Here is a 15303-nt window from a genome sequence, read left to right on the forward strand (position 1 = left end):
TTAATTCACTTAGGCGGCCTTGGTAGCGTTTAGATACACAACTGTGTGATGTAAATCATTGTTAAGAAATATATTGTAAAATACAAGCTCAGAAAATAGAAATTGTCCAAGTTTTAAAAAGTAACCCGCACGAAAGTAACAACTTTACAAAATGCTCTAAAGTAAATTTTTAGTTTACGAGAAAAGTATCAACAGATAACGAATTGTAGCACCTGACATAAAACATACTTAATATGTACTAATTAAATTGCTAACGTTCACTTCACTTGAAAAATGGCGGATAGTTCTCTCATTGGCAATCATACCACATCTCCTTAAATTTATATTGTTAAGTTTAAAATTTCCAGTGCAGTAAGTTTTTTCAAAGACAAACATCAATTACCGTACACATTTTATTTGGGATAACGACTACATGTTTTACCTGCCGGGTTAACAACATGTTAGGGTTAAGTGTATAACAAAAATGTTATTTAAGTAACGATGTAACGAATGCATACAAAAAAAATCTCCCCAATACACGCAATTTCCGTCTATTTCAAATCTGTTTTAATACGGTAACTTCTGAGGGTAACTTTTATAACCCTTAGTAAATATACATGTATACATTCTAAATCTTAAAATACAGGTTTCAGCAAATAATGGTAAACTTCTATTCGCCTATATACAATTGATAAATAAGTAAATATATGCATTAGTTAGAAAAATAAAACCAACGACATTTATAGACAAATAATTTTTCAATTCCTCAACAAAACAACAACAGAAATAAATAATCAACAGATGATTTTCTTTTTTATTTATTCGAATTCTAGCAAATATTTCTCAATTTAAAATGTATCATCAATCAGAAGGGGCGGAACTCGTAGTATCATATGAGCATACTGAACGGATCTAAACACGGTCTGACAAATTTGAAAGTAATTTTTTAGGTTTGGTCTGATTTCGTCTGAAACCGTCTTAACATATCTTAAACGGATGCAAGAACAATCTGTCTTGTTTATCTTGACATGACTGAACGGACTTAACACGGTATATCGTGACAGCGTAAATCCAGTCGATTAAGACTTGATCAGACCAAAATGACTGTTTCAGACTTAAATATTGCTACTAGTGATATGAGTCTTAGAGTCATCAGCAAGGTAAATAATTGCATATTTTTGTAAACGCATATTAATAAATAACACTCCGATGTATCTATCTTTAACGTTGTGGGGTATAAATTAATACATTTTGTGTGGATATTTGTAATATTTTAATACGAAACAAAAAACTATCATTGAAAATTTATAAAACAAACGCGTTCCTTTATTTTACTAACATACGTCATACGCAAAATACCTAATAGTAAGGACAAAATCAGGGACGTTTCAGTATTTAAGTTTACTTTGTTAGCAATAATAATGCAAGTACAAATAAATTTTTGCGGGAAACTTGGTTATTTATTGATGAGGGCTCAATCAATGAGATTAAACAATTACCTGTGATAAAATTAGATATAATGCGCATTTCAACAATTAAAGTCCCTAAGGTCACAATATTGAAATATCCTAAAGCGAATACAGACATTGACGAACTTATACAATCGAAAAAGGCACATATAAAGCCAAACCCTGTCAGCATATTAGAGCTATGAATGAGTAAGATGTATTCCTTAATTCAAAAATTGTTTAAACAGCGAATTCCAATTAAACAATGTTCGCATATTTTCATGTCAGAAGCAAAGAACCCAACTGTATTAATAAAATTAGGTTAACGGTACTGGTTACACTACACAAAATGCTCATTTTGACAATTGTTACCTCGTCATTAGTGATCGAGGACAAAATATCTCAAACTCAAACACCTAATACAAACGATAAAAGCTGATTTCCTAAGAATTTCAAAAAAAAAAACAATATACGTAAAAGATTGCCAGTATCGACGTACGGAGCGACATTGCTGGAGATATCCGTTAAGGAAAAGACACGATACTATTTTTTTTTGTTCTGAATTAATACATTATTTATGATTAGGTTACATACGATAAATTTAATGTTTCTGATATTAACAATGACCGTTATTTGAGTTTGTTTAATTTCAGACTACCTAGATAAAAACAAAATATATGTTTACTTCAATAGGTTAGTACAGTGATAACCAAAACAAGACAATACATACATGTTTAATGGATTCCAATGATGACATCAAAAATGGCCTTTGGGAAAAACTACAAGAGTTGCGGGAAAACAAAACTTCGGAGTTGAGAGGCCGGCATTACCTTGGACGAGTACCAGAACCCCCTAAACTTGTTTTATCTGTCATCGGTGATTCTAGTAGCTTTGTGCCTGAACCATGGTTTACATCAGTTTTAAAAGCAGGGCTTATCGAGACAGCAAAGGGTGCAAAAGGTATGGCACGAATGTTAATATGTATTATAAAAAGTAGAATCACTAAAATACCGAACTCCGAGGAAAATTCAATCGGAAAGTCCCTAATCACATGGCAAAATCAAATGACAAAACACATCAAACGTTTTGATTAATTGATTGAGATTCTACTTCATCCTCTTGTAAGTCATCCATACGGGTATTACAATGTTTGGATCAATCCAACATTTTCGGACCCTGTGATAAATGATTTTCTCTAATTCTTATCCAATTTATACCTCTCTTGACCTGTTAATTGATGTTTATAGTCAACGTGTGGTTCGGTTGATCTCAGTTTTTCATTGGTCAAAATTATAACATGACTCCAAAATGCCTTGCTTTCCTCTGTCAGAATCTCCTAGTGTGGCGTTATGAAAAAAGCGACCATGCTTGATGACGTCAAATATAAAGAGCACGTCTTCCTGCAAATCATCGAAACAGAGATATAAAGTTTGTCTGTATATAGTATAAAATCAGTTAAGAAACAGATTCCGCAAAAAAAAACTCGTGATATTTCTCCTTTCTAGAAGTTAAATCTTAAATGTTTAAATAGCTTGGCAAAACTCGGATTTGTAATGGGAATATTTTAGTGTCTCGAGTGGAGAAATACCGTATCACAATTCATGCGTTGGAAGAATCTACACATACATATCCATATGTATATATATCAGTTAAAAGCTTCGATGAGATGAGTTTTTTTGCTATGTGTTGAAGGCCTCGTTGTGACGTTCAGATGAAGAACAGCTATAAAAGCGCTATTTCTTCGTTTTGTGTGGTTTTTAATGTGCATATACTGATTTTGTGTCATTGGTGGATACCCCATATCCTTTCTTTTCTGTTCCCTTATTACATTGATTGAAACAAAATAGTGTGATTTCCAGTATAATAGAAACCGATAATTTCACAGGAGGAATCAATTTTGATCATTTCATTCCTCTAATGTCATTGAGCATTCAGGTTGTCAAAACATTGTTAATGGCGTTGTATAAAGAATAGTATTCGAAGAATAAGACATATAGTTCTTTGCATTTTCTACTTTATTTTCAAAATTTAAAATAGCATGCTTAAAGTAATAAAAAAAATAAATCATTCAAGAATTCATATATAAAATGATCTTCAGATCATGATCAAACAACAATTGTAGTTAACCCTTGAAATCCTATGTTGTTACTATTCGTTAGATAACTTGTTTTATATTTTAATTATTCGATCATTTATTCTTTAAGTAATGTGAACAGTCTTGGCCATGATGCATACTAGGGTCGATCGAAATATATGTATATCGGTGTACATTGCATACAGTGATATCTTTGGAAAGATCTATGTAATTTCTTAGGGTTTGTTTTAGATTCGCAAGATCTCGATAAGATATTTTTTCAATATTATTAAACATTTAACACTAACTTACTTAAGTAGTCAGCATAAATTGGAAATATTATAGACAATGAAAATAATTCTTTTAACTTTCATGTATTCGCTTTTTTTGATAAACCTTTATCAAGAACGGGCAAATCCTAATATTTTAAAGCCGGAATTACAGTTGTTTTTGTTACAAACTAAAAACCCTTGTAACTATATATTTTCGGAATTAGTACACAGTCAGTAATACAATGATACCGAAAAAGAGTTTCTTTGAACCAAAATTAGCATTATCTCACCTTATTTAACAAAAACTTAACTACCAATCCGACATTTTTTTCCCACTTAGAATAACGTTATCTATCTTATAACATCAGAAGTTACACTGTACAACTGGAGAAATGAAACTAAGACGCACATTTCACTCAAAATTACATTTAAATTAGAAAATTCAATATTGAAATCAGTGTATAGTAAGATGTCATTTGCTTACCCTTCCGGTGCACCTGAGATCCCCTACCCCAGTTTTTGATGGGGTTAGTGTTGCTAAGTCTTTTGTTTTCTATGTTGTGCTTTGTGTGCTGTTGTTTGTCTGTTGGTATTTTTCTTTATTAGCCATGGCGTTGTCAGTTTACTTTCGACTGATGAGTTTGAATGTCCCTTTGGTATCTTTCACCTCTCTTTTGACACCGAATGTGGAATTGAATAAACCGGCAAAATGTCCCTTTTTTATAGAAAAGAATAACAGACTACATATGTTTTGAGTATGTGTTATACAAGCATTTTTATTACAACAGGAACGATTTCAAACAAATAAGTTTATAGTTTGTTGTTTAATTTGAATGGTGGAGGTTTTTGAGCTCCGATAAAATATTTGATAAGTCTATCGTTATATAATCTTAGATAAATGAACGTTTTGAATATTTGTATGCGTGTATGACTTTGCTTAATGTCTCCAGTATTTTATAAACATTTTGAGGCATCATATAGTATACGTTTGATTGAAAGGGAAGTAAAGAAACAACACCATCAGCACTTTTTGATACCTTTGATTTGATTGGGATACCATATACAAAAAAAAGAAACTTTAAAAACAAATAAATTTATATAAGAGCGTGTTGAATCCAATTACCTGATTAAAAATGTCATATGGTTGCCTTAAGTGGCTAAAATCTTAAAGAGAGGTTAGTAGAATATGAATAAAAGAACAGAGTTTCAATGTCCCCCGCGTCGCACATATTCTATCTGTTTTGTCGAAGGGAAATAACTAAAAAAAAAAATTTTGTTCTTTAATAAAACATTTTTTAAATATCTCACTAGAGAGTTGAAGACTTGAGAGCAATTTCCGACATATTTAAAATTTCCAAGGGGAACTCATTTAAAATATGTGATGGTCACTTATTTTCGTAATTGTCCGAGACATCGCTATTATATACCTTTGATATGGATTTGAAAAAAAACCTGGCTAAAATTGTACATGTGAGAAGACTTACAATGCAAATTTCCATATAATTTATATTTTTAAGGGGTATAACTCTTTAAAAAATTGGTAATCGGCACTGATTTTCGATCTCGTCCGAGACATTGCTGATATAAACCTGCATTATAATTTTCATAAAAATCTAGCAAGAATTGTACACATGACAGCGCTAGCGATGCAATTTTCCATAAAATTAATGTTCCCAACGTGCATAACTCTTTTAAAAATAGTTGATTGGCACTGAATTTCTAACTCGTCTGATACATTATTGATATAAATCTATGATATAAGTTTTATAAAATTCTGGCAAGAATTGTACATGTGAGAGTGCTAACAAAACCGGACGAACGGACGGACGGACTGACGGACAGACGGACGGACAGACGGACGCCCGGTATTTCTTTGTCTCCCGCAACGCGTTGCGCGGGGGACAATTAACTATTACAAATCAGAGCGTACAATTGTTGTCCTTGTGAAAATGACTGCAATGTAGCTACATAGATGCGTAAAAGAGAGGTGAAAGATACCAAAGGGACATTCAAACTCATATGTCGAAAAACAAACTGACAATGCCATGGCAAAAAACTAAAAACGACGAAAAGGCAAACATCAGTACTCAAAACACAACATCGAAAACCAAGATTGAGAAAAACGAACCCGACCAAAAACCGGGGATGATCTCTTAAGTATGACAATGTCATACCTAATTAAATAAAACAGGGATAAACTCGAGGGAACACACATTCAAAATACTAGCACTCAAGATATAAACAAATCATTAACTGTGTTTCGACAATTCCTACCAAAATACATCTAGAAGATACGATGTCCTTATGACAATTGTCTTACAAAATATTAACATTTCAAACAAAGAAATAAAAAGTAAAATAATAAAAATAACTCCAAGGAAAATTCAAAACGGAAAGTCTTTTATCAAATAGCAAAATCAAAATCTCAAAACACATCAAACGAAAGGGAATCAACTTTCATATTCCAGACTTGGTAAATGCATTTTCGTATTTAGAAAATGGTGGATAAAACCTGGTTTTATAGCTAGCTAAACCTCTCACTTGTATGACAGTCGCATTGAATTCCATTATACATGTTTTTTCAAGCAAACAAAAAAACCCTTCGTATGTTTGACCAGATCAAAGAAAAAGATGCTATAAAAGTGTATAAATTAGCATTTTATAAGAAATTGTCACAATGATCCGTAAAGTTCCTTCTGTAAAAATAAATCGGCAAAGTCAGAAATTACTGATTTGACAATATACAGTATGAAATGTAAAAGCCTATGGTAATTTTACAGGGGAAATTATCCTGAGACATCTAAAAACAGATTTACGTAATGTCAGGGAATTCAAACTATTTGAAAATATAATTGGTTTCTCGATAATTTATTCAATGCCTCTATCGGTTGTGCCTCGCTAATAAAAAAGACCACTGTTTGGATGTTTCGTTTCAAAACCTTTGTGTGAAAAGCAATGATTCAATATAGGTTATTTAAATATCAGCTGAGGTACTTATAACAGGTAAAAATAAACAAGACAGTGATTAGATGGGTGAACATACAGGCCAATCGGTATATAAAGCAAAACAAGCGTTTTTTAATGTAGATATGGAACTTTATTTTCCAATTAGGGAACAATAACAAAATTAACAAATTAAATGAAACAGCTACTTAAGGTAGATTGAGTGTCTACCGCCATCTTTGATCGCAATTCAGCAGAAGACATTTGGTCTAGATATTCTATAAGATATGCAAATTCTGATAAAAGAATGTAATTTATTTGTGAGAATTTTAATTGAAATGAAGAGAAGTATGCCATGTACATGTTTGAACATATTTCTTCGACAGTATTATTAAAAATACAGGGTATTTTTTGATTGCTTATATTTTTTCAATTTTACCATATAAGGGGCGATAAAACAGATAAATTGAACTTTATAAAGGGATTTTTTTCTGAACTGACCTGTTTTATTTTGAAGCAAGAAAACGAGTCCCATGACCACAATAAATATTTTTATTTTTCGAAAACACATTAAAACAGTAACTTCTCCTTATCGATTAAAACATTCTATCGTTTGTGTTCTTTCTATCACGCAAAATTAAATTTTCCTTGTATACAGTATACAAAATCTGACAATTTTGCACAACCTGTTGCTTGAAAAAAAAACCGTGACCCATACTTTTTTTATTTTAAAAGCCAGATACAAAAAAAACATTTTGTTAAATTATTAAAAAATTCTATTGATGTTTATTTTGACTCCCAGTCTACCTTAAGTGATGAAATCTTTGAATTGAAACGTTGAAAGATGTTTTGAACTACACCGAACTAGAATTCAGTTTCTTAAAAAATGGAACAGTAATAAAAAGTAAGATCGCAAAAATACTGAACTCCGAGGAAAATTCAAAAAAGAAAGTCTCTAATCAAATGGCAAAATCAAAAGCTCAAACACATCAAACGAATGGATAACAACTGTCATATTCCTGACTTGGTACAGGCATTTTATTATGTAGAAAATGGTGGATTAAACCTGGTTTTAAAGCTAGCTAAACCTCTCACTTGTATGACTTTATATTGACAACGATGTGTGAACAAAACAAACACTATAGGTAAAAATGTCACAAATAGGGGTACAACAGCAACACGAGCCCCACCAAAAACTTGGGGTGATCTCATGCGCTTTATGAACCAAAAACATGAACGTGGAGTTAATGGTTCAAGAGGCTCAGTCATTTCGAGTTAAAATATGTGTATTTCTTCATCTCAGATTGTAGTCAATCATCTCCTACCCTCGTCCAGGCGACAGCAAATGCAAACTTTTTTTCCATTATTAACACTTATGTCGTGAAACATAGAATTAGATTGTTAAGTAACAAACACAAACTCACTGTGGTATCTGTTACTTTTACTCTTTAGAAACGATAATCATCGTTAAGTTTGTGTCCTATTCCCCATTCGATATAGTTGATTCGCACTGTGGTTGATGCATACATGGAGTTCGGTATTTTTGTTATTTTACTTTATACATAGCAGGCGATGCTATTCTTGTCGACGCACCTAGTATCGCCTCTTTTGGAGTTCATGCGATTCCCTCAATTTTTGTGTGTTACCTTCTTTTGTTTTATAAATCGATTTATGACATTTAAACATTAGGAAAGTATTGTTTCCTTCAATTACTTAACTGTTACACTCAAATGTGTTATAAATATATTAATTTATCCGGAATAGTAGTTTGTTTCCATAATAATAATTGGTTATTTCCCTATAATAAAATGTAAAATTAGGATGTACCATATACTTGTCACTAATAAAACGATTCACAACTTTAGAAATCAATAGCAATTTTAACAATACAAATATATCATAATGAATAGTATAATATGAATAGAATTATCACCATCAAAATGATACACACAATAAAATATGTAAATTCTGAAAGTCTACAACTTCTCCTTAAAAACCTTAATAACAAAAACAAAAACAAAAAGCAAAACAAAACGGACGCATGGAAGATCGAAAACACGAAATGACATTGAAATTATGAATTTTACTTATATGAAAACCTTGATAGCACTTATTTCTATTTTAGACTGCTTGATTATATACAAAGGCTCATCCGAAAAAGTTAGTACTATCGTTCGTGAAGCAGTGGTTAATTTCGAAAAGCTGTCAACAGAGGGTGATGACGATTTTATTTGTCTGGTAGGACTTTTGCCAAAGATTGATGTAAATATTAAAGATGAGCATTATCATCTTGATCGTCAGGATACCCATCAATATGGGAGAGTACGTATGTTAAAGGGGTTGTTTCGTGGCTAATTAAAGGAAAATATTTTGCTTGGTTGTGCTAAGTGTTTCTGGTCTGATTTATCATATAAATAATATCCAGATTATGTACAACATATATTTTTTTTTCATCCCTTTTGAATTATCTGAAAATTAAAAACAGTATTCGATTCTAATCGGCAAACTTCATTTCTTTATCAAATCTTTTTACTTTTTCGTGGAAAGACCTTTTAATTTAGCTCTGATTATTTCAATTATGACATTTGTTTTTATGCTGCAACACTTCTTTCTGGCATGTTATTTTTGGTTTAGCAATACATCGATAAGATATTTTGTATATGATATCAAACAGTTATTGAGCTTTTAAAACTGACCTTGTTGAAACGTATATTTTTCCATGAAAGAGCTACCTTAATAAAGATTGTTTTTGGTGATAAGTTCGTCATCGCAACTGTAAAATAACTCATCATAGATACCAAGATTACAATTTCGATTAAAAAGGAATCATAAGTTACACCCGAATCAAAAAAGTTAAAAATGCAAAATAATGTACGAAGGTTATCGACAAATATATTTTCCAAAATTGGTCGTTAATTCCTCAGGATGTAAAAAAATAATGTTGTCCGAAAGATCCGGAGACTCCATATGCGTGTTATTTCCCTTTCTGTATTTGACATAAGTGAAATGTAATTGTAACTCATAAACCGTAAGTTTTAATGTGATATCCTTGTTTGATTAATTTGACATTAACTGGTGTAAATAATTATGAAACAAAATTGAGGTCGGTGGTGTTATTTATTTCCTTATCTTATTGGTGATCATTTCTGCTGTTCACAGGTTAAAAGTTTCATGGTAGTATAGGAACTATTTAATTGGTCTAAACCGAACTTTAAAGCAAAATGCCTATAAGAGATTACAGTTATTTGAGTCGTATAATCTTGTTCCGTTTTTTTTTTGGGGGGGGGGGGGGGGGGGTTTATTAACAATTACTATCTATTTAGTTTTAAGTTTTTGTAAATCTTGCACCTCTTCCCTTTTTTACTAACCTTATGGTCTCTGTCTTATGTCGATTATAGACTTGAAATTAAATTGATTAAAAATCGTCACCTAAGAGAAATTATTCATATATGGAAGTTTGTAATTAAAGGTACTTATAATTCAAGCTTTTTGTAGATCTGTGATTGCTGTTTTGCCCTGTTACAGTATCTGTCTATCTAGAAAACTACACTTGTCATGTACTATGTCAATTTCGTTTTATCTTCTTGGACATAAAAGCAAATGGATAAAGATTAAAATGTTCATTTAAATAACGAACCTTTTTAAATTATGATAATAGTTTTTGTAATATATTCACATGATTAAGATAAATTAATTTGTGATAACAATAATGCAAATTCATATCACCTAAGAATAAGTTTAATCCTGTCTTAGCAGTGACAATGAGCGTGCTTTATCAATGAAGACGATAAATTACGGTTGCAAACGTTATTTATTGTTTGTCCTTTCGTGAGTGGAACTTACAAGTTGTTCGTATCTAACATCACTCTTTACACGACATTTCTTCTCCAAATGTCGTTCCGATTCCATTTAAAGCAAATCAAATTGTTTATAAATATCCTTTCAATTTATCAAATTACTTCCATAAAGGAAGAACATCATCTATTACTGCAAAACTTTTTATTAAAGGATTAGTTCAATGGCTTTGTTTCATATTTATTTATTTTTCCTTCATTTTGAAACAATTCGAAGATTTTAAAAGAAAAGTGTAGATTTTGTGCTATTCAGATGTTAATTTTCTGGTTGCAAACCCAAAAAGCATCTTCATGAAAAAAGGTGTCAGTAACAGCACTTTCCTTCTTTGTTATATGTGTTAATGAATGATGAATGATAATTTTCATACTTATGAAACAGTTAATTTATTTTTGGTAAACAGAAAACGATATACATTACTATTCATATACATCTGTTTTAATATATAAAACAATCATTTTTTTAAAGGAACACTGGAAAATGAGCAACCGTGTTTTGGGGGAAATATTCAACATTCAGATGAAAGAAGACCTTTACCCCAAAGCACATGCGTCTACCCTGAAAGCCATCAGCAAAAATAAAACATCATTTATGAAACTGCAGGATAATTTCTGTAAGCAAATTAGTCGTATCATTGTTTTCAATATAATGGAATTAAATGCAACTGTCATACAAGTGACAGGTTTAGCTAGCTATAAAACTAAGTTTAATCAACCATGTTCTACATAAGGAAATGTCTATATCGAGTCAGAAATATGAGACTTGTTTTCCGTTCGTTTGATGTGTTTGAGCCTTTGTTTTTGTCATTTGATAAAAGACTTTATGTTTGAAATTTTTCTTGGAGTTCGGTATTTTTGTTATTTTACCACTCAAGATAAGAACCGACAGTATATTTTTGATACTGTAATTGAACTCCAAACAAAGCGAGACTCGGTCCTCGACAGGGAGGGTCTCCAGTTTTGTACGCATCTCTTACCATCCTGATTCGTCAAAATGTAACGTTAGGGAAAACGTTAATATTAGATGTTTAATATCACATAATACAGAATTGAATTTTTGGATCTCAAACCCCCTTGAATGGATGTAAATTTTTACGAACTATCTTTTGCTTATCATGTAACGTGTCATATTTCATAATCCTGTTTAGCATGAACATGAAGCACACTGTAATCATGTTTTTGAATAAAAAAAAATTTGATGAATGCTAAAAAAGATTTACAAATAATAACAGGAAAATAATTTCCAGTTGATAAAACCTAGACCGATTGAATCAAACATGGAATTTAAGTGGATATCTGACATTATACACCTGTCCCATACAATAGTTATAAAAAGGAATATTAAAAATCGTGACAATAACCTATAACGACTAGTAAAAACCATCCAAATATACCACGCTTATAATTTGGTACGCCAGACTCGCGTTTCGTCTACTTTAGACTAACCAGCGGCCCTAGAGTTGTTATGATTATAGGAATGTCCGGCTGATGGAATTACTCCGAGTGTATCAACAGCTTATTTGTCAGCGCTTTTGTCCAGGCAGGTATCATAGTTCATGTGTCATTTATTTTTTTTACTATGGTCTTGATGGCAGATCTTTGCTATTTCTTTTGATTTCATACACGTTTGCATTACTTTTTTGAATTAAAACAAAAGCTTGACAAACAATAAAGAAGATATGTACTGATGAAGACCATATGTTAACATATATATGTCTTTAACTTGTGTTTTTTGTTTTTGTATTATCGCGTCAGTAACAATTTCTTCTCACCTTCTTTTATTCATACCAAAAAGCTATAGCTAATTACATGAAATTCATTCTTCAAACAAAAAGAATGCAGTGCTAAATGTACAAGATATGTTCTGGTTATATTCTTCATAGCAAATTTGACTTAACAATTATGTTGTAGTGACCTGTTTAGTGCCTGTCCTGACAATAGTGGCAGAAGGAGACTTTGACACCATCGAATCTGTACTTCAAGTTTTGAAGCAGAACCTTCCTGTTCTTATCCTTAAAGGATCTGGAAAAGCAGCAGATTTCATTGCTGATTTTATTTGGGAGTGAGTGAATTAACACTGTTTTTATGAAATTTTTTATAAAGTCTTAAACATAGGTGGAGTGAAAACGCAAATCATGGAAATGTCATGAAATAATCTTTCGTAACGCTTTACAGATCTGTGAAAGTTGACAATATTGAGAATAACTATGAAATAATGAAATATGAGATTTGATTGCAAACAGTATTAAAGATACAAATGAGACAACTATCTGCAAGCATCCACATAATGTAGATATGGGCACTCCTTCTAACGGAGAACAGTTGTATAACATCACAATACATTAAAAAAAAAACTGTTTAATAATTTAAAATATTGGACACATCATATTGGCACGAAATACAAACCAAACAACTGACATAAACGTACAAAGAACCGATCTTAGAGTACTAGCTGTTCAAAGCCAAATACAACTAGTAAAATTAAACACTTCCTCCAATACCAAAGAATCGACCAGTACACAGTCAATGCATTTAGTGTTAAGAAGTCATGAACAGTCTGATAAAAGCGTTCAAAACGAAAGTACATGGTATCGGCAGGAAGTAGGACCATAAGTTTGTATAACTGTATAGCAGTACATTTTTAGTTATGTTTAAAAAATTAATTTTGTAGTGCCAATAAACTCAATATTGAAAGATCTAGCTACCGTGTTGAATTGACAATCTTTAAGAATAAATTTATTCAAAGGATACTATGTAAACAAAAAATTGATAGCAAGCTCGTATACTGTTATCTTTTTTTTTGTGAACACATTTAATGAAGTATACTGTCGGATCCAAATACACAAAACATTTAAGATCATATTCATAATAAAATGCATCAACTAAATAAAATGTAACAGAAGTTTTACCAAATGATGAACCGAACTGCATGTTCGATTTCACATGCAGACCCTAGATACCTGTTTTAAATCGAAACATAAATATAGAGACATAAGTATTGAAATGAGGATACAGTGTTTCTTAAGTAAGATTAGATGTTTACAACAAAATAATTCCATTTCAACAACTACGACTCTCAAAATACAAATGAGCTTTTTTGTTTCTTTCTCACCATTTTGGTTGCAGATTGTAATTAAACGTGTATCTCCGTTATGTGTTTATAAGTTGAATATGTCAAACTATATATAAATTGTCACTATATGGGTTACTGCTCGATGTAAAACAAATCTCTGTGTAGATTGACAATTGATTTATTTGGACAGTATTTAGACCTCAAGCAGCCAATACAATGTATTTATTCATTTCAAAAGTGACTTCATTGACTTATCGTTTGGAAAACTTTTGAATTATAAAGAGTTGTTCATAAACAATTCTCATAATCAGTTATTTGAAATAATTTCAATGTTACGAATGAGATCATAATTTATAAATAGGTAGTAGGAAAATAAATTTGAAAAATTCATTTCTTTTAATTCAGTATATAATGAAAAAAGTAAAATAGCAAAAATACCGAACTCCAAGGAAAATTCAATTGACAAAACCAAAAGCCCAAACACATCAAACGAAGTCATATTCCTGACTTGGTACAGGCATTTCCCTATGTATAAAATGGTTAATAAAACTAGGGTTTTATAGCTAGCTAAACCTCTCACTTGTATAACAATCGTATAGAATTCCATAATATTGACGAACAACTACGCCAACAAAGAAAAACGAAACTGATGGTCTCGATATGGTATCCAATTTTGAACTAAAATTATTGTTTTGTTTACAGTGGCAATTCTGAGTCATCTGATGAATATGTAAAAGACAAAACGCCATTGACGTTTGGTGTTATTTCCTATGCACCACAACTAAATGGTCTTTCTGAAAAACTGAAAGAAATAAAAGAACACAAATGTCTCGTAAGTAAGATAGCATTAAAAATGTATCTTAACTATTGTTTCAGCCCCCCCCCCCCCCCCCCCCCCCCTCTTTCGACTTATGATTTTGAATGTCCATTTGTTATCTTTCGTCTTTTACAAAATTGAATGAAAAACACAGACATTTCAAAATAAAAAGATGAACGACAACCGTAACTCAATGGAACATCAATATACCTTTAGAAGTAAAATTTCTATTGTTAATAGAAATAAAAACATGTGGTATGAGTGCCAATGAGACAGCACTCCACCCAAGTCACAATGTGTAAAACGTTAACAATCATAGGTCAAAATGATGCCTTCAACACGGGGCCTTGGCTAACACCGAACAGCAAGCTATAACGGGCCCCAAAATGACTAGTGTAAAACAATTCAAACAGGAAAACCAACGGTCTAATCTATATAAAAAAAAGAAACGAGAAACACTTATGAACCACATCTACAAACGACAACCACTGAACAACAGGTTCCTGACTTAGGACAGGTGCAAACAAATGCAGCGGGTTTAAACGTTTTAACAGGCGCCAACCTTTACCCTAACCTGAAACAATAGTGTTACATTACAACATAGAAAGACACACTATAAAATATCAATTGAAATGGCTTAACTAGATCAAAAAGACATATTAACAAAAACAAGTAAACATACACTGAACGAATAAATTTGATGTCTGACACAATTTAAATACAATATTTATAAAAAAAAGGGGGGGGATGTAAAACAATGTCAAAAAGACAAACGTCAAGGAACTTTAAAAAATAATGCAAACATCAAAATGAAGAATAAATCAAAAGGATACGCATAGAAATATG

The 15303-nt window shown here is 31.5% G+C and overlaps 2 protein-coding genes across 3 annotated transcripts in view; both read left to right on the forward strand.

Annotated features, from left to right (window-relative positions):
* LOC127734325 (transient receptor potential cation channel subfamily M member-like 2) overlaps positions 1-15303 on the forward strand; it is a 571123-nt gene that overhangs the window by 415581 nt on the left and 140239 nt on the right. The gene's annotated exons all lie outside the window — the stretch shown is intronic.
* LOC127734332 (uncharacterized) overlaps positions 1-15303 on the forward strand; it is an 86497-nt gene that overhangs the window by 15909 nt on the left and 55285 nt on the right. Inside the window, exons 2-6 of the mRNA XM_052244178.1 lie at positions 2121-2387; positions 8842-9038; positions 11037-11181; positions 12479-12629; positions 14343-14472. Of these exons, the coding sequence (XP_052100138.1) occupies positions 2165-2387; positions 8842-9038; positions 11037-11181; positions 12479-12629; positions 14343-14472 (846 nt within the window). The 5' untranslated portion in view covers positions 2121-2164. The remainder of the gene's footprint in view (positions 1-2120; positions 2388-8841; positions 9039-11036; positions 11182-12478; positions 12630-14342; positions 14473-15303) is intronic.

Source organism: Mytilus californianus, unplaced genomic scaffold (genome assembly GCF_021869535.1).
Source record: "Mytilus californianus isolate M0D057914Y unplaced genomic scaffold, xbMytCali1.0.p SCAF_3, whole genome shotgun sequence".
NCBI lineage: Eukaryota > Metazoa > Mollusca > Bivalvia > Mytilida > Mytilidae > Mytilus > Mytilus californianus.